The sequence below is a fragment of the Falco punctatus genome (assembly GCF_963210335.1).
Source record: "Falco punctatus genome assembly, chromosome: 4".
Taxonomy (NCBI): Eukaryota; Metazoa; Chordata; class Aves; order Falconiformes; family Falconidae; genus Falco; species Falco punctatus.
In genome coordinates this window covers 91501497-91529236 of record NC_137583.1, presented here as the reverse complement: position 1 = coordinate 91529236, position 27740 = coordinate 91501497, and the positions used below count along the sequence as shown (strand labels likewise).

Sequence of the window (27740 nt, the reverse complement as noted above, 5' to 3'; positions counted from 1 at the left end):
GGAAGATGTGTGATAAGGAGTTTCAATACTTGTGCTATCTCTGTTATCTCTTGTGGCTCACAATAGAACCTGAATCATCATAAAACTGCACCATAAGTTTGTGTTTTATATGATGAACTTCTGTAAAAGAAGGAAAAAAAGGAGCTGACAATTCTCTACGTGACTATCTTTAACAAGAAAAAAAACAACAACAAAGAAAAAAAGCCATGATTGTCATGGATAACAGTGCAAATTGTTCACCTCAAAAAAAAAAAAAAAAAAGGTGATACAACTTTTTTAGGTATAAACTCATCAACATAATTCTAATGAGTTATGGTCTTTGTTGTGAGAAATGAGAAATCCTGTGGTCTCACCCTAAAGAACATTAAAAAAACATTACTGACAGGAAATTGAAAAAGTAATATATGTCTGAATGAATATGACAACTTTTTTCTGATAGAGCAGATAGATAAATGTCACATACAAGTTTCAAAATACATTTAATTTTGCCACCACAATGGATATTCTCTTCATAAAATATATATGGATCAGGTTTGAGTCATAAAAGTTGACTGTGATAAACAAATGCATATTTGATAACTTTCTTCTTTTTTTTTATTCGTTCAGATGCTTATTTCTTTTTTGAGTTTATTTGCTGTTTACACATCTTTATGTTTTCATTTTTGAGTGAAGCAGCCTGGGTGACAAATCTTATGCACGCTGAGCCTGGACGAACTTTCTTTTTAATCTCAGAAATGGGTTCCTTTTCTTTTGGGGGAGGATTGATGGGGGGAAGGCGAGGGAAGGAAGGGGAGAGGCTGGTAGATGCACAGACTCTCTTAGCTGTCATGTTAGACATCACTGAGTTTTCTGAGCATCATTCAGGATAGGGTGATGGATGAGAAATGCATGCAAGGATTTTCAGAGCACAGGGTTGGAGGAGGGATCGCGGTAGATGAAGCATCATCTTTTATATTTTTCCTCACTGAACAGCAACTCACAAATTAGAGGCCAGGTTGTCCATGTCCCAAGGGATTAAAAAAAGACTCCCTGTTAAAAGCTACAGAATAAATGGAAGTTTTAAGCTCTAAAAAAATGCATATAGCTTTGGGGGAAAGGGGTGAAGAAGGGAGTGTCCTCCTCTTTTGCATTTGTCAGGCGCAGATTTGCTGGGGAAGTAGAAGGACTTCATTCTGTGCCCTTGCCAGCGTGCTACCTGTCCTGACAGCATGACGGCTGCCTCTCCCTTTTCAAAACAGGGACTACTTAAACGTCTTCCTTCCCAGTGCCTACCACATCAGGCTTCTAGTCTTTAGCAGAGTTCTTGGAGCCTACCCTAGTGCAAGTGCTCTTGGAGACCTTATCATCAATGGATCCAGCGGGCTCTAGAGAATGAAATCTATTACGTATCCAGAAGCAGCCTTCAGGATTCTAGTGTTGCATTTGAATCTGTGTTAAAGAGTTAGGTATAATTACATTTTACTACCTCATTTATCAATCCTCTTGTATAAATTCCTGCAGCACTGTGAGAAGAACTGGATGACATTTTTTTCATCGCTGACTTCTGATGGAAAAATGGTATTTAATCTAAATAAAAAATGTGTCATTTTGACAAATTTTATTCAGTAAAAATTTAAAGTACAATGTCTGGATAAGATTTAAGTGCATCATTTTTATATGTTCTATTTGAAAATGTAGTGGGTTTCTTTTTTCAAGTTTAAAAAGGTTAAAAGGAATATGAAATAGTTCAGTTTTGATCAGAGTGGCTTTATCTACCCTGAACAGTTTTTTCAGATCTTTATTTAATCTTAAATTTAGCTTAAGTTCCATTTTGAAGTGAAAACAAAAATTTACATAATTTCCCACTTTCCAGAACTACTTATGAGTCATCCATCTGGTTTGCATGGTGCTGCTCCATTGGGCAAAATGGGTTCTGTATGAACAGGGAAAAAGAGAGAGGATCTTTAATTTTTCTAGCTGCAGCTGAAACCAAAGTCTGAGATAACCAGTCAAACCCAGGCCTAGGCTGTGCAGGTTATATGTCAGCCTAAGACTATTTATAATTTAAAAAGGACTATGGGCTGCATCTAGACCCAAACATCAGCCTGTGCTGTGTTCAAGTCCCAGGGGCCATGGCATTCAGGTCAGTAGATTTACTTATGATTTTTATTAGTAGAAGTCAAGTCAGAAGCCTGATAATATTTATGCAAGCATAGCTCCAAACTGGAATGGAGTCCAGAGGTAACTGGCTTTACTATCAATGAATGAGAAGCCAAGAGATGAGATCTTCCTAGAAAGTATTACCTGGCAATTGGCAGAACCACGGCTGACCATTCAGTGCAGCAAAACCAGCAGACTATTGAGTGAAGTTCGACAGCTCTTGTAAATGACTCCTGGGATTCCAGTTATTCAGGCTGCTCCTGACTCATAACATCTACACTGTGATATAATCCCAGACAGTTTTCTTTCCCTAATACTGGGGGCTAAAGAGATAGAGCTATTGTGTATGTCAAGATCAAATACATTTGCATACTAATGACTTCACCTGAGTGAAGAGGGGGAAAGAAGGAATCCTTTGAGTCCTAGGAGACTCAATGGGGTAGAACTATGAACAAAAAATATTTTTGTAGTCCTTAGTATACTCAGTATCACTGTTTTGGGATATTATGCTATCTTGACAATTAATAATACTTCTTTTCTGTCTAGCCTCTTCCTTAAAACGTATTGGCACAGTTCTGGTATCTTTAAGCATTCAAAAGGATCAAAGAGCTTTCATCTTTTAATGCATTTTACTGTGCTGTTCTCTGTGCAAGAAGAAATATTGATACCATTTCAAGGGCAGTTAATATATTCAGTTCTGTCTCAGAAATGAGCACAATTCCTTGACTTATAAAATTGAAAATCTACCATTACCCACAATTAAAATGTTCCATATACGAATTATACTGTGGCATTTGCACTTCACTCATCCTCTTCTGCTGTAATTCACATACACCAGGGAATCTTCTCCAGTACCGCTCCAAGATTTAATAAGAAGTGCTTTATGGAGGGTTCATATTATTGAGAATTTGTTGTTTTAAAAAAAATGTATTACAAGGACATTTGTAAGTACAGTATGCATTTTGACAATACTTACAACTAAACTTCATTTTGCAGTGGCTATTTCCCCCTTTCAAATAAGCTTTTTTCTCTTTATAGAAGATTCAATCATTTTTAGTCTTACTAACTAGTATCTTGCTCAATGGATTGGTGTCAGGGAGACTACTCAAAGCAAGGCAAAGCCTGGATGAAGAAACATCTGACAGTCCTTACTAATGCTTTTAAATTTTCATACGCTAAAGATATCTGTGGTTAGGTTCTCTGGTTCTTTCAGGCTGTGAGCATAGTACATCATTCCATAAGGAGCCTTCTTGCTTCTTTGGATCATTTCCACATTGAGGCATTTCGTACCAGGAGAGAGAGGCTGAATCTTGTGGACTTGGCAGCATTAGGTTTACGGTCGGACTTGACAATCTTAAAGGACCTTTCCAACCTGAATGATTCTATGATTGTCAGTGTGGACTGGAAGAGCTGAGCTATGGAAGTGCTCTGCATGTTCCTGGGGAGGAACATCTGGGGTAACAAGAGAAGAGAAAGACTGCAGCTGTAACTGTGAGCGACGTCCTCCATACTTGGGACTGTAAGCATAAGGGCCTCTTCTAGCATTATTATATCATTTCTTTCCCCAGCTTGTAGCCACATTCTTAAACATCATCCTCTGTATAAAATGACCGTAACTTATTTTTTCCTTTTGTACTGGGAGTGTAGCAGTGCTGATGAAGGTTGAGTTGCACCCCCTTAGTTCTGTAATATAACGTAGCACCACCACAGTCATGACTGGACTACTGTGCTAAGGCCTGGTTCTAACATAAGAAAAAAACCTGATGGCTTGCCCAAAATAACTTAAAATGTAAGCGTAAGGCAAGTGATAAATACACAGACAGAGAAGGGATCCTGGAAAGAGCTAATCTTTGCCCTTATCCTCCCTCTCCTCTAGACTTGAGAAGGTAGAGGAGCCCCTCGCCTTTGGTCCTCTGCAGGTCACAGCTGAAAAGGAAATCTTTTTAGGACTGATACAGAGATAACATGCAAGGACAGAAAATGTACAAAGTGTCTGTGATCCTCCATCTTCCACAGACGTGGCCTCAAGGAAATGGGCTCTGCTACCAGCAGAAGAGCAAGATGAAATAGTTCAAATTCATATCAAAATACATAAAGAGAAATTCCGGTATGCCTGTCTGTATGAGGAACATGTTGCTTCAGTACAGCAGCAGTGCAGGTGCTGGAGATGGGGTTACCTCAGGTACACTGTTGCTTTTAATAAGAAAATCATGGTTATTTAACTCTTCCTTAAGCAAACTTATGGACCAGCCCTGAATGAAATGGATAATCAAGGTGCATGCTCTCCTCGCAGGTTCATAAAACGCAGTATCTTGCTATATCTTCCCCAAATTTAAGAATAATTTAGTTAAACTGTCATTTTTGGAATATTTGTTTCATTAGGAACATATTGAATGTACAAACATAAATTCATAGCCTTGAGAGGGACTCAAATCTGTATATAGACTACCACAAACAAGTGTATTTTAGCCAATGGAAGTGGACCAGTGACTGAATTCTGGATATTCATCTCCAAATCCACAGACAGCTACCTCCTGAGTTAAGTGCCATTGCATCAGGAGAGTGTTTTATCCTGAGAGAGATGCTAGGACCGGCCATTGGCGGTAGGTACCATCACATATACTAAGTATCAGTATTACAGAACTTACTATTATAACCGTGATTTGTACGGGGTGGTAGTCACAGTGGAAATTTAAGTCAAGCTGTGAAGATGTGAGTAGAACCCCTTTCCTTCCCTTCTATCTGTCAGCTCAGGTGAAATGGATTAATGATGCATTTGATAATGGGAGATACTTAAGCCATTGCACTTTCAAGCAGTTGAAGTATACGCTCCTGCTACTAACAGTGAAGAACAGAACCAGCTGACGGTACTTTCAGTGAGGTATGTATCCACCTTTGACATAAAACCCCTCTACCTTTATATGGTATCTTTTCTTGATAACTCTAAGGTAGCCTTACTGAAATTACTTAAGGTACATAGAAGTACTGGCAGGGAGATAAAAGTATTTATATGAACATATTACAGATAATTGAATGGAGGACTAGAATTTTAGTGAGTTTCCAAAGATGAACTGATTGGCAGAGCAGCGTGGTGAACCAGCAGCCATACCAAATTTCACAATGTAAGAAGGACTAAGTCTGGCTTATTTGGTTGGCAAATTTTCAAAGATGCGTTGGTAGTGAAATCAACTCTCTGATAATTGTGTGACAAGAGGAAGTTATATTTGACCTCAGGAGGGTTTTTTCCCCTAAAGATTCAGATCCAGAAACTTCCAATCATAACCATTTTCCATCCTAGAACTTGCATATGACGCATCTAAATTTTCCCACCTCCTTTCAGTGAAATGAATTTTTATTTCTTGTCCTGACCATCCACATAATTGTGGTGCATTATAATGAAATTCCATTTTAAAGGCTGGAATATTGGTTTCCATAGTGATGATACACAGTAGGGAGGTAATCCAGAATGGTTTGTTCCACCATAGTCATACTGGTGATTAGCACTGTGGTTCGTTCTTAGTCTGAAAATTGCTTGTTGAAGAAATGCATGCACTGTAAAACTTGAAAGTGTTTCAGTAGTACATTTGTCTGGCCAGGTGCAAAGGTTTGCACAGTTACTCACCTCAGCCTTGCCTCGATCTTTTGTAGATTATCATGTTAAAAGTTACAATAATCAAGAAGACCAACAGTTTTATCTTTTATTGAACTGAAGTCCAGATCATCTAAACTTGTAGAAACATCAGCTGAAGTAGGGCATGATTTGGTATTTAAAAGAACCTTGTTGCGCAGCGTTGACAGACAGCTACTGTGTCATCCACAGTCCTTGCACCTGGGCAGCAAGCTCAAGATTTGTAACAGTACTTGGGGAAATATGGTTGTAAAAAAACAATGTTGAGTTATCATTGCTGCTGATTGATTGCAATATCTGTTAGCCTTCTTGTAATGAGTTTTGACTAAACCTGAAATGATTGAATGAATCAGCATGCCTAATTAATTTCACCTTTAGGAGTTACAGACTGAGAGATCTGGTGATCTCTGGTAAATAATTTATATAGTGTATGTAATTTGATAGTGAGAAGATAAGAGTGGATTATTCAAGAATATATTGATGGCCTAGAAATTCTTTGACCTGTAACCTAATTAAAGAACTGTGGTCCTAAAGATTGCATCTGAAGGTTATTTGATGCTAATGATTTCAGTCCGGTTTATCATGGAGAAGTGTCCGAGAAAACATATATTGATATTCTAAACAGACAAGGCTAGAATAAAATATCATTTGCCCAGAATGCACTTCTGTTTCCTCAGGAAATTTCATCAATGAAAACTGAAAAGAAAAATAACTCTTTGAGGATCCCAAATTTAACATACATCTGCAAGACCATAATAGTTCTGGTGGAATAACTTTCACAGGATTGGCACCACAAGATAAAGCAGTGACAGCAGTAACTGCCTACCAAAGGCAGTTAGGAGCATGCTATCTCCTTAATCGAGCTTCTTGTCTATGCAAAACAAGTTGAAAGGAGTAACCAAGAGAAAGAAACAAAAATAGAGCACAAGAAATTCTCGTGTTCACCCTGTTGACAGTAGTGTGCAACATCCCTTTTCTAAAAGAGTAGTATTACAACTTGAAAAATTAAAACTGCACTATTTCAGTGAGAACTGTTGTGGCACTAGAGAACATTATCTTGTTCATATCTACGCAAGATTACATCTCAATAGCAGCTCATATTTAAAAACCACAGGATCAAAGAGCAATTACTAAACCCTGCCTCATTCTGGCTCCCAGCCTCTAGATAGCATCTCTGTAGTAGGCTAGTACACTGCAATACAACACCAAGTAGCAAAGCTGGTTCCAAACAAGCCGATAATATCACCATAGCACGGAAGCAACCTAATCACATTGGCAGCACACACCGTGCTTGGCCTAATTAGGCTTGCTGAGAAAGTGCAATTTGTTTCCTAAGCTAGCCTTGAATGGCCCAGCATGGCAAGTATTCAAAGTGTAGGGATGCCTACGTTTTCTTCTGTTCTATGTCCAGTATGTTAAATTCTGATATGGCTGAAAGCAAGTCCAGTCTTTATGCTGAGGGAGAAGTAGCAGTAAATATTTACATTATGTTAATGCCCCAAAAAAACAATCCTTGTTCTAAATGGTTTGTAATCTAAAGACACAACGTATTGGTAGGGTTTGCAGATGCAGCGCATATATAAAGTTTGCAGAGGTTGGGAAATTTTATTTCAGAACAGGGGTTTCTTGTCTCTGAGATTCTTGATACTTAGTCAAGTATCAGAGAAGCCGAGTAGCAATGATACTTCTGTAGGCAACTATGAAAATCTCAGCATGTGTGAAGAGAAAGTAGAGCTGAATAAATATTTACCAACATATTTTCATTGTCATTGAATCTAGAAATGCATGCTGGTGGAACGGTTGCTTTGTATTTACTTCCTGAGAAAACGAATACCTTTGTGTTCTCAAGAGTGTTTACAGGAAAAAAGTTACCAAAACCACACATACAAAAGTGTATTTGCTTGTATACACCCTACGAGGATGTGCACAGCAGTCAGGAAAGCTGTTTGTGGTTTGGGAGACAGTCAAATGCTAGAAACAGTAAGTTGGGACTTCTGTTTGTGATTGTCAAACATTATTACAAATTATGGCTCTTTTGTCATAACAATTCTGTTACAACAATAGTGGATGTTTTGTCATAACAGTATCATGGATCTTTTGTCGTAACAAACAAAAATATTGCTAAAATACTTTATATAAAGTAATCCATCAAATAATTTTAAATAATGGACACTTTCATAAGAATCTAGCTAGCTGACTTTCAGAAATGGTCAGGACCTATAAATCTAATTAAAATCAACAGTTGTTTTGCTCAACTTGGGGAACTGTGACCTCCAAGGGTCCTTGTGCCTGACTTAATTCTTGATTTTAAAAGGAAGCTAAATCTGATAAGTAGGTTGCTTAGAAAGAACAACTCAGTAGACCCTCAATATAATTTTAATCTTTATTTTGGTAATTTTATATCTTTAGATTTTTCTAATGAGAATACGTTATGTTGTGTTATTCAGGGTGTTTGATAAAAGAGACATTCTTTTTCTGACTGTATACACGCCCCTGCTAAGAGAACATAACAGTATTTGCTTGAGAAAGATTTCACCACATAAGTCCTAGAGTGATGACAAATAAAGTCCTGTATAGTTTGATGTTAGTATACAAACATTATTTTTTAAAAAATAAAGCACCGAGAAAGTCAGGCAGAATGTCAGACTCAATGTTCCATTGTGATGTTTACAAACAATATATCATCCAATATTTTGTATGATATATGAATGATACTTTACCTTGAAAATTATAATTCCTTACATGAAATGGGGACTCGCAAATACGATTTTTTAGATGCCTCTTTCTAGTATCACTGTTTGATGCCTTGTTCTCATAATAGCATTTCATTGTGCCCTTTTTTTGAGTTCTCCTCAAGAAATATAGTGCAGCAAAGGAAACTTGCAACCTTTGCATAAATTAATAATGCTTTTACTTTGCAAGACACAGGCAGCCTTAGCCTCATCCTGTCTTGAGTTCAATTATATTGTAGTTACTGCAGAGAATGAGATGGAGTGGCATTTCTTTCAGAAGTAGTCTGCCAATGGAGCTTGTATTCATGCTTCCAGTTTTTCAGTGTGCAGATGGTAGTATATATAGTATAGTGTATATAAATAGCTGGGTTTATTGATATTGGTAGATAATAAATCGTATATATATATAAAAAAATGTCTCTGAGTTTATAATTTATATAGGTAGTGTGTGTGTATATATGTGTGATTATGAAAGGGGCAGCTGCACAGAGGCTAAAAATCCTGAGCAGATTCTCATTATTCTATCCTTTCCTCAGTCATTTTCTCCATAGATGATCTCCTTAAAGTAACTCATGCTGATCCACTCATACAAGAAGGTACATATCTGTAAACAGAAGCAGCTTCTCAGGGAGATTTGCAAAACTGTAGAAACCATAAGCACTGTCCTGTGTACTGTAGGTGGTATTATTGCTGGGGTTAAATTAGCTTTTGGCCCTGTAAACCTGGAAAAAAGTTTAAACGTACCAGCATCATACAACAGAAGCCACAGTGAGCTTTCATTTCATCTTATATTCTGAGGACTAGAAAATGAAGATGAGTGAAGCATATTTAAATCGGCAAACATTCACTCAAATAGTGATTTGTTGACTGGCTACATAAGAGTAAGACTTCCATGCATTCTGTTCAGTTTAAGATGGTAAAATAGCTGATGCATATATCGTGGTTTGTCTCATTTTACTCAACAGTTTTTCTGTTGCTTCTTTTACTTTCTCCCTGCTTCTCTGTTTTATTTTTATATTGTTCATCTGTTGTCCAAAACTGAATAATTAACCTTCAATATTTAAAGGGCTGCAACACTGATAAAATCAGATGTACGTTCATTTTGATGATATTACTGAAAAACCTTAACATTTCCTTTTTATAGTTAAAGGCTTTGTTCAGACGAAATAATGCTGTTTGCTTTATGTCATCCCTGGCTAACAGTGGAAACAACTTAGTGTAGTCTTAGCCTTTTCACAGCAGAAACAGGCAGTTAGTGAACCATCCATTTGGCTACAGTTTGTAATATTCCTTTGGTTGTGCTAGGAAAGCAATGAAGCAAGGCAGCATCCCTGTTTCTGATGAGAAGAACTTAACAAAAACCAGTTGTATGCTTCATTTTAGGGTATCGTAGTAACTTCATCTAATGTCAAAACACAATTGGTTTATTCAGAGCCACGTGGAAGGACTCACTGCTGGGAAATCAGCAATTAGTCCTTCATGTGGTTATGCAAAATCTGGTTTTATAACTGCAGCACAAACAAGGTTACAATTAGACATTTATCCCCAGAAGTTCTGAACAGTCACTCAGCTTCTGCCAGCAGCTTCATCCTGTGAGTTACAGTGAAGTAATCCACAAAGGCACTTAAATATCAAGATGTGTTGTCAGTCAAGAAAGGATAAGAATGCATTTTTTTAACATTATTCTTTCTTAAGGATCAGTTGTTTAAGATCAGACATTTTCATTTCGTTTCTAAGAAGAAACCTTTACTGAGCAAGAAAAGGGACCAAAATCTGTTTAACAGTACAATAGTGACTAGCACTTCTGTTTATCAGTGCTGGGATGTTACCCTGCCACTTGGGATAACACTCACAATATTGATGTGCTGAGGGTTTGGGATTTTTCCCCTCCATGGTCAGCTCCATTGCTTGGGATTTTACCTTCACTTTAATTGTGTGCTTATTCTTTCATTGCAGATGGATTTACAATTTGCAGGACTATGTAGGCAAAGACCACTGACCCCACAGATGGTAGGTAGGAGCAGGTCAACAAATTAACTTCACGTGCAAGCTAAACCTTACAACTTTATTTCATATAAAGGACACTTAATCACAGAAGTTGTCTTGGCAATGGCAGATTCAGGTTGTAAGATCTGAGATCCCTAATCTCAGATATCTTGAAATCGTAGGATGCTAAAACAACACCAACAGATTAATCAATGGAAAATATTCAGATGCATTTAAAAATCACTCTGAATTTCCTTTAAAGTTAGAAAAAAATATTAAAAAAAAAAAAATTTAGTCAACATCAGGAAGCAATGACAATCTGACACTATCAAGGCTCCTGGAAACACTGCCATTTGAACAGGGCCAGAATTAACAGTCTTGATATTTTAATTCGAGGTAGGCCAAAGCCCTGTCTCTGTAAAAAAGCTGAGGTCTGAATTTACATTAAACATCTTGGTACAATTTCCAATGTCACATCTGCACTACATCTTGTGCCTACATCTGGAACCTGTACCTCAGACAGATACAACCAGGTGTCATTTAATTTAACCAGTTGTGCTCTGCAGCTTACTGTGCCTGACTCCCTTAGAGGTCATGGAGCATTTACAAGGGGGTCCCTTGATTTAACCCTTGGACTTTCAAAACTGTCTGTTTGTTGTTTTGCATATGACACCTGTTTGGAACTCCTTTGTGAACAGTTAGTGCTTGCTTTCAGTTGTACGAAGTATAGAAGGAATCGTGAAAGTCATGTGCATAGTCAAAAAAGAACCCAAATCTATTAAAATTACATACTTGTATCGTGAGGGCTTTGAGAGAAATGTTGGCTTTCCCCACAATGTGTTTGACAGGTGGGATTGTTTGTGAATTTGAGTCCAAACATTGACAGAGTAAGACGCCTCTTCTGCTGTCTCAGAGAAGCTGTGGATGCCCCATCCCTGGAAGTGCTCAAAACCAGGTTGGACAGGGCTTTGAGCAACCTGGTCTAGTGAAAGATGTCCCTGCCCATGGCAGGGGGGGTGGACTAGATGATTTTTAAAAGGTCCTTTCCAACCTAAACCATTCTGTGGTTGTGTGATTCTTGAAGTACCTTGTGGAATAAGTCCCTGTCACATGCTATTCCTGAACTGTCCTTTAATATAATCTGAAATAGCAGCATTTGCTAGAAAGGAGCAATGCCTCCCCACTAGGGAAATCCCTGGAAATTAAGTAGTCTGTACTGTGGTACACCAGTGTCTCAAGCCCATGGCATGGTCTTGTTTTATTTCTTGAGAAAATGCCAATGTATCAAAACCATAAATTGTCTTCATAAAGTGCCAGCTTTTATGATACTTTAATAGGACAGATTAGCAAGGCCCAGGGTGAATTTTCGTACCAAAATTAGAGGAAGAGGGATCTGGCTTGGCATCAGGACAGTCATACAGGGTTTGAAGAGGGGATGCAGTTCCAGTACTCCTCCTTGTGTGTGAATGAGTGAGACAGCGGTTAGAATATTTAGGAGACAGTACTTGGAGAAGGGGGAACTTGAAAGGGGAAGCTTGAATCTGGGTTTAGCCATATCAGAGATGCATGCCATAAAGAATAGCCCTGTTGGTTAACTAGAAACAGGTGGATGTCTCTTTTTAAACCAGACAAGATATTACTTGATTTTGGTATAAAGTGTAAAAAAAATCTTAACATCTCAGTAAGTTTCAGAAAGTGGGAAAACTTTCCCATTCAGATTTACCCTTGGCTCCTATGGTAACACCCCTGAGGTCATTTGTTCATTTGTCCTTCTGAAACACCTCTCCCAGCTGTGTTTTCCCTGCTCCATTCCTGACTGTGTGCATGTACAGCACGCCATGTACAGAACGATGTGTGACACACATTAATACATATAGATAGCCTTCTGCTTCTGACCTTACAAACTGTCCACTTCAGCACTGTCATTCTATAAAATGTCCAGCTGCAGTCCAAGAAATGCATTTTAAATGTGAATGCAAACATTTCTATTACTGATAACACCAGCGCAGCATTTTTTGCTTTGCTGGAATTAGGACCTTGATAGTTAAAGTTACATTGGAGTAATGACACTCCAAGGTCACGTCCTTTACTGACATGGCAAAGGAAGGAGAGGCCTTTGCTATGTTTCTGCTGATAAAATTAAGACAGACTATCCCTTGTGCTTGGTGAGATATGTTCAAAGTGAAATAATTTATTTGTGAGCCATCAATATTTTAGGTCACCAAAAACTGGGTGAAATTTACATGTTGCACTGCATGAAAGTTTTATTTAATTCACACTGGAAGTCAGATTTTGGAAAACATTCTGAAATCTGATAATGATGTAACTGAATGCCTCCCTCCTCGGTGAAGAGCCATATTCTCACATGAACAGTAAAGCAGCTGCAGTTCAGCTAGGGACACCTTAAAAATAATAATAAAAGTACTGTGATCTGCAGAAAGAAACTCCCAGGAAATTCCAGTTTGGAAGGCTAACTCACAACCTCTGTCTGAATGTGCTCCATCGTGCTTCAGTCATGCTCTGTAAAATGGGGGTAATAATCTTTATTGATCTGTCTACCTTTTAGTAATGCATTAAGGAGAACTTAAATTATATCTTTACAACGTTTTGAACGGTTCTGATATATGCAGCTCTTACAATACAGCTTAGTACCTGGGCTTGCCATTTTACCAGGTCCTCCCACAGGACAGCTGTCCAGCCTTTCTTTATGGTTCTCTGGTCTTCCCTTCCAAGCTTCTTTTACCTGGGAAAGTTTGGTAAATTGATGGTTTCGGCAGGTACCGCACGTTAGCTGGGCTGCCGCAGGTAACCGGGTGCATTCTCTTCACCCAAGGAGTCAGCTGAAGCTGCGGCGTTGCACCTCACAGCTGCGCCTGCCTGGAGCGCACCACTGGGCTGTGACCGCTGCAGGAGCGGTCACTCGTTAGCATGTTGTTGCTTGATTGAGTCGTAGTTTAGCCTAATAACAGAGGGGAGAGGGTGATCCTCTGGTGGGAGCGGCCTGCCCCTCCAGCTGTGCTTGGGTTAGTTGGATATCATGGCATGCTCTCCAAGATTGATACTGATGCTTTCTTGAGGATGGATTTTCTGGGGTGGTTCTGTATCACCTGTGGTGAGTTGAATAAGCAGAGATCTTCACAGATCCCTGTTACACTTCACAGCGCAGTTCATATGCATATCCTTGTCACATCTTTAGCAAGAGAACTGCAGTTGTTCCTCTAGGTCTGCACTCTCAGAAAGTAACTTAGTGGCCTGCCCACAAAGCCACTGATGTGGCTGACCAGTTTTAACAAAAATTGGCAGAAATAGAGAACTAAAAAGATTATTAAGCTCCTAAATGGAATGAGAATCAGCAGATAAGACTGAGGAAAGCTACCCTGTTGCTGTCCCCACTGAGGAAAAAGAGGGAGAACCTAGCCATGATCCACTGTATTTCTCAGCAGCCAAGTAGGTCCACACTAGTCAATGTATGTGATAACAGACACAGGCAGCTGGGGTCATACTGGTGGGGGACAAAAAGGACATGTGGTGCGGTGGGTGTTAAGGGTAAAGAGGAGGAAGCAAAGCTTCTGGAGAGGGAACACTGGAAATCTTACAATGGGTTAGATGTTTTCTGGGGGCCTATGATAAAGTCAGTTATCCCAGATATGTGGTGAAGGAAAGAGAGAAGTGTTTTGGGTTTAATTGTGGGATTTTTTCTTCTTTTTTTTACTTTTCCTGTTGCAATAATCCTATGCATCTAGCTTCATTTGTTGTTGTTTGCAAAGAAAAAAAAAAAGTTCAGTTTTATTCCCAAGTTTTATCAGAAGTTTGTTTCAGGTGCTCTAATACTTGTAAAGAGTGTATTCTGACAACATAACTTTCTTCAACCTAGCGGCTTATTGACTGACAAGCTTTCTTACAGCATCCGTTTGACATCTCATCCTCATATTAGTTTTACAGGCACATTCACATTTTAGGAAATCACTGATTCTCAAGTCTGAGATGTCACAAGTGTCTCTTTCTGCAAGTACTTGCCCCAGAAATGTTAGCTAAAATGTTTTATCTAACACCAGCCCTCCCGTTGTGTTGCACTACTTAGTTGTCATCCAAAAGAAGCTGCATTTTTATGAACGTATCTTAATAAGCAGTGTCCCGAAAGGCACCAGTATCTCTTTGTGCCTCTCTGAGATCACATGGGACTAACAGGAGGTTGCCTAGCGTACTAGGTATCAGTAAATCAAGGAAAATTACATAAACACCTCAGTTCATAGTTAATAACATCGTACAGATGAGTTGTAGAAAGAAAGACAAACAGGCTGATATTTGCATCTATTTCACTCTGTGTTCAAATGAGAGGTGAGAACAAAGCATCACCCAGGGGCCAGAGCATGGCCCAGCATTTGGTTCATACACTCTCAGCCACGGCAGATTTGTTGGACATGACAGTGGACAGTGGTAAAACATGCAGGTGATATGTGATGCAAGAAGTGAGTGTGAAGGAACACTTCACACCATGAAGAAACGGTTGTTTCCCACCTTCAGCCCATCCTATCTGTCCCTCTGTGCTTATTTCACTAAGTTTGATTTAACATGCATAAAATAAGTAATTATGTGTAGCGAGTATACACGGCGTGTGTGCATTTTCCTTTTATATGTCATTTTTTCCAGATTATTGGAACAATCCCACTGATGCCTAATCCAGTCCCCTCCAGCCAGGCAGCAGGTGGAGCTCAGGGACTTCAGGTACAGCCAATAACTCCACAGTTACTGACCAACGCCCAGGGTCAGATCATCGCTACCGTCATCGGCAACCAGATACTGCCAGTGATCAATACCCAGGGAATAACACTATCGCCGCTCAAACCAGGCCAGCAGGTAAGGTGTCTGCAGCTTGAATGATGTTTTGAGGAATCAAAACAGATGCACAGAAATCTTCTGCTCCTCACGGACTCTCTTGTGGCTTTTCTAAAGCCTCCCACATCTTTATCTTTTTTGATAACAACAGATGAATTCAATCATACATAGTATATTAGTGCGTACTATATGTGGAGTCATTATATAATGTATTCTTATATAATTTATTGATATATTCAGAGGTTAACCAGTTATTCTTTTTTTTTGTTATTTTAAAGGTCAATATAGGGCCAACTGAGAAATTCCCTGCAGTGTAAGCGCAGTAGGAATATGAGACAGAGGCGGCCTGTCTGGCCTATGAAGTTCCTTGGTTAGTGGTCAGCAAGTAGACAGGGCCTTGAAATGTTTTGGAACGTGTGGAGAAAAGAAAAAATATTATAAAACATACTAGTCTTCACTAGAAAATTGGATATGATTCTGCATATCTGCATAGACAGAAAGTATTTTAGGGAAATTATTACTCAGTGTAAGGCACCAGGTGGTTGACAGACTTCAGGATGGGTGCAGCAACTTCACCGAGCTCCAAAAAGATTTTTGTAGTTCTTTTTTGAGTACTCTAAAGTCAAATTCATTAGTTTTGTCTGCATCTGTAGAGCCACCTTTTTTTCTCTGAAAGAGAGGAAATTGAGGATGGAAAAGACGTGAAATGTGATTACCAAAAAGGTACTTACAAAGGTGTCACTCACTTAAATGTTCAGCTTAGCATTCCTATTGCTGGGAGTGCTTGTTTGGTAGTCCTGCCTACACTTCCAGTCACAGGTGTCAGCCTTTTGTATGTTTCTGGAAATCCCTGGCCCCTCTGAATTCCAAACTGATGATTTTTTTCCTTCTCCCCTCTCCCTCCACCCTTAAATTTAGTAGTAGAGAGCCATTGGATCTGTAAGATGAGGTTTTTGTTTGTTTTGAAGATGTTTCACATCCAAGTGGTTACATACTCTTTTTTCCTATCCTCTGTAGTATCTAGCACAGGCATTTGCCAAAGCACTTGTCATTTATCTAATTCTGTTTTTTTTAATGGGACCAGACTTCTGCTACTGACAAGTGCTTTTGCAGTTGTTGCATGTACGTGGTTTCAAACAAACCGGGAGGGATGGGAGAGTAGGCTCTGTGTTCTCCAGCATGGGAAAGCCAGACAATGGAATAAGGGACTCAGCAGTTTACAGTAGATTTTCTGGGGTGGAGTGTGAGGTGAGGTGTTTCTTTTTGAGTCCCCTGAATTAATTTCCTCTGAAGAAATTACATCTTTCCCTCCTTTATGGGAGAAACTCTTGAAAAGCATAACAATCCTGGCATTCCATCTGAAACTGAGAAATGTAGAAGTAAAGATGAGGATGGAGGTCCTGCATTATTCCCTGAGACCTCTTCACCTGCAGAGCGCCATGCCTTCTGATTCCTGTAGCAAAGCAACCTTTTCCAGGCAACATCTACCAGCAGTATCAGTGGGTAGAGAGGGGACAGAGGTGCGACCTTTCTCTGCACAGCTAGTGGCACTGGGCTTATGTAAAGGCATGCACTGTGGCTGAAGAGTGCAGAATGAGCAGGGGTTTTTACGGTGGAAAGTCACTGTTTAGCCATCTCGTGTTGTAGTGTACTGGTTCACCCAACCTTTGTGGTCATGTGCAATGATCAGCTGGCAGAGACTGTCGGTCAGCAGAGCTCTGGCTAGGTCCAAGAGCCAAAGATGTGCCCCATATTATGCTGGCCTGCCCAACGGTGCTACGTAGGGAGAAAACATTATTTTGCCAAGATCAGCTTTGCAGAGTCCAGCCTGTGCCTGTCACACAGAGCCCTGAGGTCCCGGAAGGTGCAGGAAGGGCCACCAAACATCACGGCGCCTCCTCACCTACACCTGTTGGAGCCTGATCAAGACAGTGGTTTTGATTTGGGGGGGCACAAGTAGTGCAAATGCTGTATGAAAAAGTAGTACACATAATTTTTATAGGAATCGCAGGAAATTATTTCTATGTATTTGTGCTCCCTCTACTGGCTCTTCTGCTTTTACTGAGGGAAGTCAGAGGAAATTTTGCCATTGATTTCAGCGGGAGCAAAAAAGACCTATGAGAGCCAGATTCCTCGTAGGAATAACGCTGATGGACAGTCAAAAGCAATTGAGCTAGTACTATACAAACTGCCATATCGTTTGAAAAGTAAATAAATTACCCAAAGGATAAGGAGATCCTAAATTTGTCTTATTGCCCAGGTAAAGACTTAGCCAAACTGTAGTGTCTAGCTAACGATAGCATATTTAGTCATGCATTTAAAACCTTTTTTTTGGAAGAACCAAGTGCTCAAACTTGGAGGGCTTAGCAGGAATTTCAAATATTTTTGAAAATGGTGTCACTCACTCAACATCTGGTGTCTTGTAACTTGATGAAAGAATCTTCAGAAGGGGGAATGAAGAGTACAAGACAAGTTTGGGAAAAGTTTTGAGACTGTCACGAAGAAATAAATGAGGAAATAAATAATGTAGTAAAATGTTGCAGTTGCAGATGATCCTAGTTTAGCTTTCAACTTGTCACTTGGAAACTAAATACTGCAGGAGAAGGAGAGGTGACTGCAAGCGATGATAGTAAGCTGCTGCCTGTTAGCTGAGTCACAATAATTGAACCTGTATAGCCTGTTTCAGCTGCTAAGTAATGCATGCTAGTGCTTACTTTTTGCCTGAAGACTTAAATGCCTCAGATGCTGTTTTTAGTCAGCTTTACTGAGGTAGACTACATGTGTTATTTATTCATACAACTTTTTCAAACTTGACAGACTAAAGCCTCAATGTCTCATGGAAATGAGTTCACAGGTTACTTACATGTAGTTTAAAGCACTACTTCTGTGTTGTAAATAAGTTGCTTTTTAATGTACACAAGCTACTCCATTGTAATCATATTCCTCTTTTTTTTAAGAACAAATAGATATTTCTGATTCATGTTTCTTAAACTGCCCACAGTAGGGATTGTTCCTCTTTACATTTCACTGAGTAATTAAAGCTTCAGTGTTTTCACTGTTTTCCAAGATTTTGCTAATCTAAGTAGCAGCATCTATGTGCACACTGAGAATTCTCCTAGAAATCATAGTGGCTTTCTAAAGCAGGCAGCTGTTTGCACTCCTGTGGTAGTCTGTGTCCTTTTTATCTCTGTTCATAAAGAAGTTTTTCTTTGCCTTTAATAAATTTTACTGCGCATCTCCAAACCATTTCAATTTCAACACTAATCTCTTTGAGATTTTGCGACCAGAACAGAATGCCATGATCATAGAGAGGATGCATCACTGTTTTACATAATATTATAATATTTTCTGTCTTTATCTCAATACAGCCCAACATCTTGTTTTTTCTATCTTTGCTCATTGAGCAGCTTTTTCAATAAGCAGATGTATCCACTGTGATACGTCTTTGATTCCCTGCTTAACTCACTAAAATGATTCCTTTTAATGTGAACCACTTTGCACATATCAACGCTGAATTTCATCTGTCATAGAGGTCCCCCGGCATGTTGTAAACAGGATCTGTAAGTTGTTCATGGTATTCTGAAATAACTTCATGAATTCATGTGTTCTTCCTGCTGATTCAGCTTCACCACTGTCCACCATCTTTTCTTGCTGCTTCCTAAAACCATTCAGAAATTTGGTATAAACTCTTTGATCCCTGCTTGTAGTCTTCTTTCTTGGAAAAGGATGATTTATCCCGTAATTTTATCTTTCTTGCCTTTTTAAGCTGTTTATGTCTCATAATAGAAGAGTACCTTGTAACCTTAACTTTGCACTTCCTCCATGCCTCTCAGGAGGGATTTCATCAAAATCCAGGTTCTGTGGCTAAATGCACATTTTTTTTCAAGAACAGATGAGCTCGTTGCAGCAACTTGTTAGCATTGTCATTTGCTATCAGATTTGAAAACCTTGTTTTAAAGTGTTCTTTCATATCTTTAATAACACATGCTGACACCAACACAACTGACAGAAGAACTTGAACCACAAATTGGAGTCTTACAAAATTTAGGAAAGGATTCACCTTGCTCAGCTTAGTCATAGAGCAATTAGGTATGTGGTGGAAGGTAGTTAACTAGATTTCCTGTAGAGACAAAGAGACATAAACAAGGAGACATATGCATGTCCAACAGGCAACTCAAGCTGTTGAAATAATTTTTAAATAGGCTGAATCTCTAATAAGTATCTCAAGGTATCTGTTGTCTCTATTGATGTGGGAGGGGGCTAGGATAGCTATTTTAGGATAGACAATTAATTCTTAGGTGTGTGAAATTTGGTAAGAAGAATCCAGCTGCCAGTGATCTCTGGGGATCAAAACACATTCTTGCTTATGAATTCCTTAAACAGCTTTCCTAATAATTGGTGTTTTCATAACGATTTGCTTACCCATACCGAAGCAACTTCTACACATTCTATTGTTCTCTGGTGTACCTCATCAAGTGGGTTCTCTGCTTGCTGTTGTCTGGCTCTTTTCTTCTACATCTTAGGTTCATTAAATCAGGCCTGTAGTCCCACTTGTCCCCAGTCGTGTTTTATCTACACTGCCTGCCAGAACTTTTCATATTTCATCGTGTCTTATAGCACTACCAGCTTTGAGCTTCTGCCAACTCTAACACAATAAAACAAGCTCCTAGGCAGAATTTTCTTACGTAGTCAGTTCCCCATCTTCATTGTCATTGGCTATCATGCTCTAGATTAACTGTTGAAAAGACAGAGATAGCTCTCAGATGGGTCTGTGGTCATGCTTGTACATCTGCTTTCCAAATTTCATGCCAGACATTTTCTTTCTGCAGTCTCAACCTACTATATACACCCTATCATCTCATTATCACTGCTCCATGCAATCCCTTGTTATTCTCTCCCATTAAAATCTAACCAGCTCTCAATCATTTTCTCTCTGCAGTGCTCTTATTGCTTTGATGCTGTCTTGTTTTATGAGAAAAGCACCCTTCTTTCACTGTTTGAATATAGCCACTAAGCTGTGTTGTCTCAATGCAACTTTATTTTTCTTTTGCTTTTTGTATGACTTTCAGTGATGAGGGTGACAATTTTTCTCACTTCTTTCTCTTTTCCTTTACCCATCAGCATTGCATAATTCCATTTGATCCCTGGATAAATTTACTAGCTTTTGGAAAGTCAAGATTACCAGACTATTTATTAGTACAAGGGACTACATCAGATTTTCCATGCCACAGCATGAACACTTGACTTGTACCTTATGTCTCTTCCTGAGCAGTTTTCTTTGTGGTATCTGCACTCATAGGAGTAGGGCATCTCAAAGCAGTGTAAGGGCACCACGCCACTGGGAGCAGGAAGATACCACTACATTATTTGTGTCATTCTAAGGAGCTGAGACACAGAGAGTAAAGTGCCCATCACTGTAGGAATGTTGCTGTTACCTTTGAATTATGCGTTTGCCTACACATTTAAGTCTGTTACTTTAATATTGACATTATATCGTTCCTGATGGGGGTCACAAAAATGACTGATACACCCAATTTGCATATAAAAATGTATCTTCTACAGAAGCCCAGCTGTGTCCTCTACCTCATTCAGCGAGCTGAGAGACCTTCAGTTCCAGTGTATGCTTTGAACATAGCTCTTAAACCACAGAAAGGCTTTGAGAGAACTTCAGCAGATGCTGTCAAAGTCCTGCCCCCAGTTATATCCACAGCACACCAGCACTTCTTTGCTGTCATCTTCGTTTTTGAGCTCTGTGCACAGCCTGTGTGAACTCAAAAAGCTTTATTAATCTAGTTTCCAAACATACCTATACTGTCAGTCTAAGCAGTGTTTATGCTATATATACTATACTATACTATATACTGAGAGAAAAGATACTTACTAAGTATCAAATAGCTTTCATATTCAGATTCATGTATTCCCTTAGTTGATTAATCTAAATTAGAGTGATGGGGTACAGTATTTGGGAAACATTTTGGCAGAGTTACCTGTGAAAGTGATTTGGCATGAAGCATGTGGATATGCATAACTTAATCTCTCCATTTGCGAGAAGGTTTAAGAAAACATTTTTGAAGCTCACATCTGGTCATGCAGTATGAGTAGGTTTGTGTGCAAGACAGAATTCCTCTGCCATGGTGCTCTCAAATCATACAGTGACCATAGCACACTGCCCCTCTTCCTCAAAAAATAATGTATGGCACATTTTAGGAAACACACACAGAGCAGAGAATTCTGTTTACAGGAGAAATGGAAGCATGAAACACTTAAACTACTACTTCTGCAAGGCATTATCGTGGCATTTCAAAGTGTTTTGAAATGTCTTTTTGTATCAACCTATTTATTTTCCAGCACCTTCCATGGACTTTAGTCTTTACTAGAGTTAATGTCCATATTTTCCAGGAAGAACTAGCTGGCATCAGATAAAATTGAAAATCTTTATTTGTGTCATAAAGGCGATTGTTTAAAATGTATTTCTTACTTTTTGTACCACTCCTCTTAGTGTCGTTTCTTCTGCCTTTTTTGTTACGCTTGTCTTTTTCACCTCTGTCTTCCCTAATTTGTTGTGTTACCTCGTCTCTCAGATTTCCTTTTCACTGAATCATAGAAAAATAGGACTGGAAGGGACCTGAAGAGGTCATGCAGTCCATCCCCTCCCCCTAGGCAGGATCAACTGTCCCTATATCATTCTTGACAGATGTTTGTCTAACCTGGTCTTAAAAACCTTCAGTGATGGAGGTTCCCTGACATCCCTAGGCAACCTAGGCCACTCTCCTTAGCATTAGAAAGGTCTTCCTGATGCCTGACCCTAGCCTGCCTTACTGCAATTTAAACCCATTACTTTCTTCTCCCTTCCATTAGGTCCATATTTAGCCCTTGCTGTTTGTCCAAACTCTCTGTAAAACCAGTAGCAGTTCTTTTACGATACAGGGCAATGTCTTCTGAAAACTTTGTTCTTTATTTCCACTTAGTTTCTTTCTCTTTCCTTACCTTATGCAAAATACCTCCTTACTCTATCACCATCATGTAACTTTCTGGATGCAGGAAACATCCCTGATCTCATAAGACTTTAATACAGGACTGCTGTTGACCATTCCAGGCGTAGGAATATCCTACATGCATAATTTAAGAACAAAATTTAGTCTTACAAACCTAATTCATTCTTTGCCTCTGCAATTATCAAGCAATACTACTGTTGCTGTTGGCAGCAGCATGTAAAACTGATGTAAAAGAAATAAGAATCAAGCCCTTTGCATTTCTCAGTTTATTCTTATAAAATATTATGCTGCACTTTATGCTTCTTATATTCATCTTATTCCTCTAGCTGTAGTGTGCATATGTGTATTCCTGCCAGATACTGATCAGTGTTGCATACAGTCATCATTCTCGACGTGTCTACTATATCCACCTACACAGAATGGCACTTACAGCAACTGCTTCTGTAATTTCTGTGCCTCCTTCTGTCTTTGGATGGAAAATGCACAACAGTCATAAATATAATTCATATCACATGTACATGTCCAAAATTGGGAAAAGTCAGCTATTGCAAGTTCAAATTGATTCTGTCATCTAGAATCTAATTCATAATCTAATCGTCGCCTCTCCTTAAGGCTATTTCTGGAGTGGAAATTATAGTGGATGGAAAGAGAGAGAGTATTTTAATGCAATTTCACAACATAGATAACTATCATTGTTCTTTAAGCAGGACATTTACAGCTTAACCGTCATGTCTGTAAAACAGGGGGTGTGCTGGAAATTATGTAGGGAGTTAAAGACGAAATCCTCCCTCAGTCCCTGGTCAGGCCTTAAGGTGACTCTTCAGCCTCTCCAACCACATTGCTCCCTTTTCCCTCACAAGCAGTGAGTTAGAAACCAACAGTAAACATCCCTTGCATATTTTATTGCACCTAAGGTCACTGTGCATCCAGACTTCACTAGCCATATCCCTTTTTTCCCAGCTAAATTTTGAGAATTTTACATTTGTTCAAAGATCGCCAGACATCTGAGAAGAAAACTGCCAAGCTTCTGGGTATCCCAGTTATTTCAAAAACACATTCGTGAATGCATTGTGCAATACATGTGCAGAGAATCAAACATTTCCTAGTCTTAACCAGCATACTGTGCATGGGCTAGGTAGTGGCTGTTTGCATGCTTTGCCTGCACAACTGGAGAATGCAGAATGCCCTCTCATTCTGCTGGTTCCTGGAAGCTTCACATCTATTGTGGATGTGCTCGGCAGTTGAACTGTTCACGGAATATATGCGTAGCATGGCTGGAAAATATTGGGTTTGCTATCTGTGTCGTACATGATCGCGTATTTCTCCCTAAGAAATACTGATGGGAAATAGCACAGAATTATAAAAAATTAAGACTGGAAGGTCAAGGTGCAAGAAATTATCCAGGCCACTCTGTTGTTCGCAGGCAAAGAAGCTGTTCTGCTATTTGTCTAACTTGCACCTAAGCACTCATAGGAACTCCACAGGTTCCCCCAGCAATTTATGCCAATGCCTCACTGCCACATTAGACAGGTTTTCCCAGCATCTAATTTGAATATTCCAGTTATTGTGCTTCATTCTCTCCACTATAAAATGTGAGAGAGACTCATTCTCTTCTCCTTTCATTAGCTCTGCCCATATTTGCGGGAGGCATCATATCCCACTTAGTCTTCCCTTTTTTGGATTAAACATGATTAATCATTCCAGGTGTCTTCATAAGCATCAGGTAACTCCCAGGCCTTCAGCCACTCTAAGTCTTCTCCTCCGGTTGGTCCAGATTTTTTCTGAAGTGTGGCATCCACCTGTGGACATGGTGTTCCCCCAGTAGAGGTCTTCCCAGTGCATAGTAGAAGATAAGATTCTTCACATGCACTGCAGACATCACTCCTCTTCACACAGCTTGGTATGGGAGTTGCCTTTTCTTCAGTTTTGCAACACCCCAGGATTGCTGGTGGCATGCTCAGACTGACAGGATCATTTTGAATCCTAATCCTGTATTCCAGCCTATCAAAAGTCCCTCCCAGTGTGTCATTACCATGTAAATTTACCAAGTATATTCTCTTCTCCATCATGCAGGTCATTAAGAAAATATTGAGTAGTGCAGAACAAGGCCAGGCTTCTGTGAAGCACCCTACGTGCACGCGTCCTTTCCCACAGATAGATATCTAGCCTCTTGGGTTTGTTTTCCAGCTACTTTTGCATTCATTCTGCAGCAATTTCATCTAAACTATGTTTCCCTAGGTTATAAAGTATGCCGCACGAGGGAGTGTCGAGAGACTTGTAAAGTCAAACCACCTACTGCTTTTTCCCTGTCCGCAAGGCCAATTACCCTGTCTTAGAGGGAGATCAGATTGGTTTGACACAGTTTGTTCCTAACAATCCATGTTGTCTGTTGCTATGTTGCTACCTTGTTTTCTTGCGGGTGCTTACAAATTGTTTGATTATTTTCTTCAATACTTTTCCACGGGTTGAAGTTTAGTTGACTGGACTATAATTTTGCAGATCTTTTTTTTTTTTTTTTTTAAAGATAGCTACTATATTTGCTCCTCCGCCCTTGCAGATAAGCGCTAACATCTTTAAGACTGTTCCAGATAGCACAAAAGCATCTAACTCATCTAAATACAGTCCTTTTCTTTCCTCGCCTAGGCTGAAATCCTTAGTTTTGCCAGAGATTCCATCAGACAACAGACCCAGAGCCCAAATGCCTGCCTGTTTCTGAAAGCTGCTGTCTGGAGTGATGTAGGCATAATGGATGGGCAGTCCTCCTAGTGGTCTGCCTTCCCTAGAAGATATTTTAAATGTACACATTCTGGGGTGGGAGCTCTCTATAGATAAAATCCAGCCCTGGAGTGAAATTTTTTTAAAGATGCCCAGTGCTTGCACGAGTCAAGTCTGGAAGCCTTTCAATCAGCTTCTCAGCTATTGTCCCTTTGATAAAGTGCCAGTTTTCTTTTTTTAAAGTGTGCTTGATCCAAAAAAACTCCTTGAGATAATAAAATGCTTTCTTTTATTGATCCCCAGAGAAGTCAGAATAGGCTAAAACTGGTCAGATAAACAATTTTCATTATTATTAAATGGTAACTCAAAGTTTCTTGCTTCATTTTGTGTTATATCATTCCATGTGGGAGGTAGAAAAAGGAGTTGTAATTTTTTCCATTCTTAAACAGACCCGTAACAGGAATAATGTCATCAAAATTGTTCATACGTATTCCACAGAAAAGTGTCATCTTGAATGTGATCAGATACCTTTATCTACTGTGCCATACAATTTGTTGTCTACTTAGCATCAGTCATTTCTATGTGTTCTGGGAGCATATTATATATAATTTGAGTATTACTAATGAATTCAGCTCCTGTTCTGAAGTCATTTATTCAGTTAAATATCAAAAGATAAAAACTCACACTCCTTAGAATTCAAGAAATAGATTTAAATTACTGTCTTCAAGCAAGGCCAAATAGGCCTTTATCTTTCCCCCTTTCTGAGAATGCAGATAACAGCTATCACTTAAAAGTGAAGCCTTTTAGTACATTTTTGCAATCTTTTTTGATCAATATCAAGAATCAAAATAAAATAAAGGTATAATAAGTAGCAATCACCTGAGTGTATCAGGACTGTATTACTGGGCTCTGAACGGGCAGGACTGGCCTACTAGAGACCAATTCAAAACTGTAAGGTCCATTGTGTACCTTCATTCTGCAGAGAGACTGCCCTTTCCATTTGCTGGGGATTTTAAGTAAAAATCAGTACCAGACAATGTTCCTAATTTTCAGTCCCACATGGAAGCTTGTTATAGGCAGAAGGGTTTAATGGTTCTTTCCTTTCCCCTAGTGAACAACCAAACACTACACTGTTGTAAAATTCGTAAAAAAAAAAATAGTAATTTGTAAAGGCAAATTCATGTTTCACAGTCTATCATTTGCATCTGCTGTACTCACTAGACATTTTAGGTATGTCGCAGTTGACATAGTCTAGATGCAAATGGAGCTCGGAGGTTTCACTGTGTGTTTTAGGCAAGGACAATTTATTGATTGAGAAATAAGATTTCAACATTTTGGTTTGTTTCCTAGATAATGTCATAAACCAAATTACTCCTTTCTGTAGGAAAGAGGTTTTCCCCTAGTTTATCTTCTGTTCCCCATTCCAGCTCTTCTTGGCCCTGGTCCTGTAGTTGAGAGGATCTCTCTGAAACAATGCTGATTTATTTGAGAATCCATGTAGGGAATAAAAGTCTGGCTTCATGAGTCAGAAAACAGGTAAGGACATGTATTTATTAAATCAGAATGCTGCTGTGGATGTCATAGGTCTCCTGTCACCCATTTCAAACAAGTATTTAGCTTCTAATTAGTCTAAGTACCTGGTTAAACTGAGAAAAAAAATGGAAAGTCAGAATTCAAAAGAGCTCAGATTGCCTCTGCTGTGACACTGTCACCTGAACTAAGTCCATGGTATTTAATGCTCTTACGGGTTTGTTCCCCAGAAGTAGATGGATGAGATGGTGCATTGAACGTTTCCTATTACTGCTTCATTTTCTAAATACCTATTTTTACATTTTAACATATAGCTCCATCAGCCCTCCCAGACGCAAGTGGGACAAGCAGCCTCACAATCCAATCTCCTGCATTTGGCTCACAGTCAAGCATCTATGTCTCAAAGCCCAGTGCGTCAGGCTTCCTCTTCTTCCTCCTCATCCTCCTCCTCTTCAGCTTTGAGTGTTGGCCAGTTAGTCAGCAGTAAGTATTGCTCCCTGGCTCTCCTTAATTCTCCCCTCTGTTTGTCCTCACTGCTGAGTTTCCTGATCTGCTTTCCCTCCTTTTTTTTTTTTTTTTTTTTGTTCATACAGTAGATTGTATATTGCTAAGTAGAGTGACTCTTACCAGTGAGAACTGCTAAGTGCTGTCGTGGATGGGGCTTAAGGTAAACGTGCCTTGAGAAATTGTAATCAATGCTAAAAATGGCCATACAAATGGTAGCAGCCCTCAACTGACTTATGAGGGTAATTCTTAGAACTGAAATATAGTTCACGTTATTTGGAAATGAGGAGGTTTTGAATCAGTTAATATAATGAATTCTATTGCTCTGAACTTGGTGGGCAGACTGATTCTCCTGCTTTGGGTTAGGCTGTTTGTTGCTGTTTGTCTGCTTAGTTAGTGTAGCAAACCACTTTACATACCCTGGCCCTACAGAAATCCGGAGCGAGAGTCCTTTCTTGCCAGGAAGAGCTTGCACAGTTTAAACAGGAAGTGTAACGTGGGAAAGGAGAGAGAAGCACACTGCAGTGAAATACTGAGTGTCAGTGTCAGGATGAGAAGAGCTGACCTCCTGAACAGCCCTTCCTTCCAGATCACCTAGTTCAGAGTCCTTGCTATTACTTCATCAGCATTAACTTTGGTCTTTACATAGCAAAAACAACGGGTTGCAAGTATACA

General features: G+C 39.3%; 1 protein-coding gene across 3 annotated transcripts in view; it reads left to right on the top strand.

Annotated features, from left to right (window-relative positions):
- The window catches only part of POU6F2 (POU class 6 homeobox 2), a 319374-nt gene that overhangs the window by 273416 nt on the left and 18218 nt on the right, over positions 1–27740 (top strand). For all 3 annotated transcript variants that reach the window (XM_080382151.1, XM_080382150.1, XM_080382149.1), the window contains 2 exons: positions 15136–15342; positions 26876–27044. In XM_080382151.1, coding sequence (XP_080238277.1) covers positions 15136–15342; positions 26876–27044 — 376 coding nt within the window. The remainder of the gene's footprint in view (positions 1–15135; positions 15343–26875; positions 27045–27740) is intronic.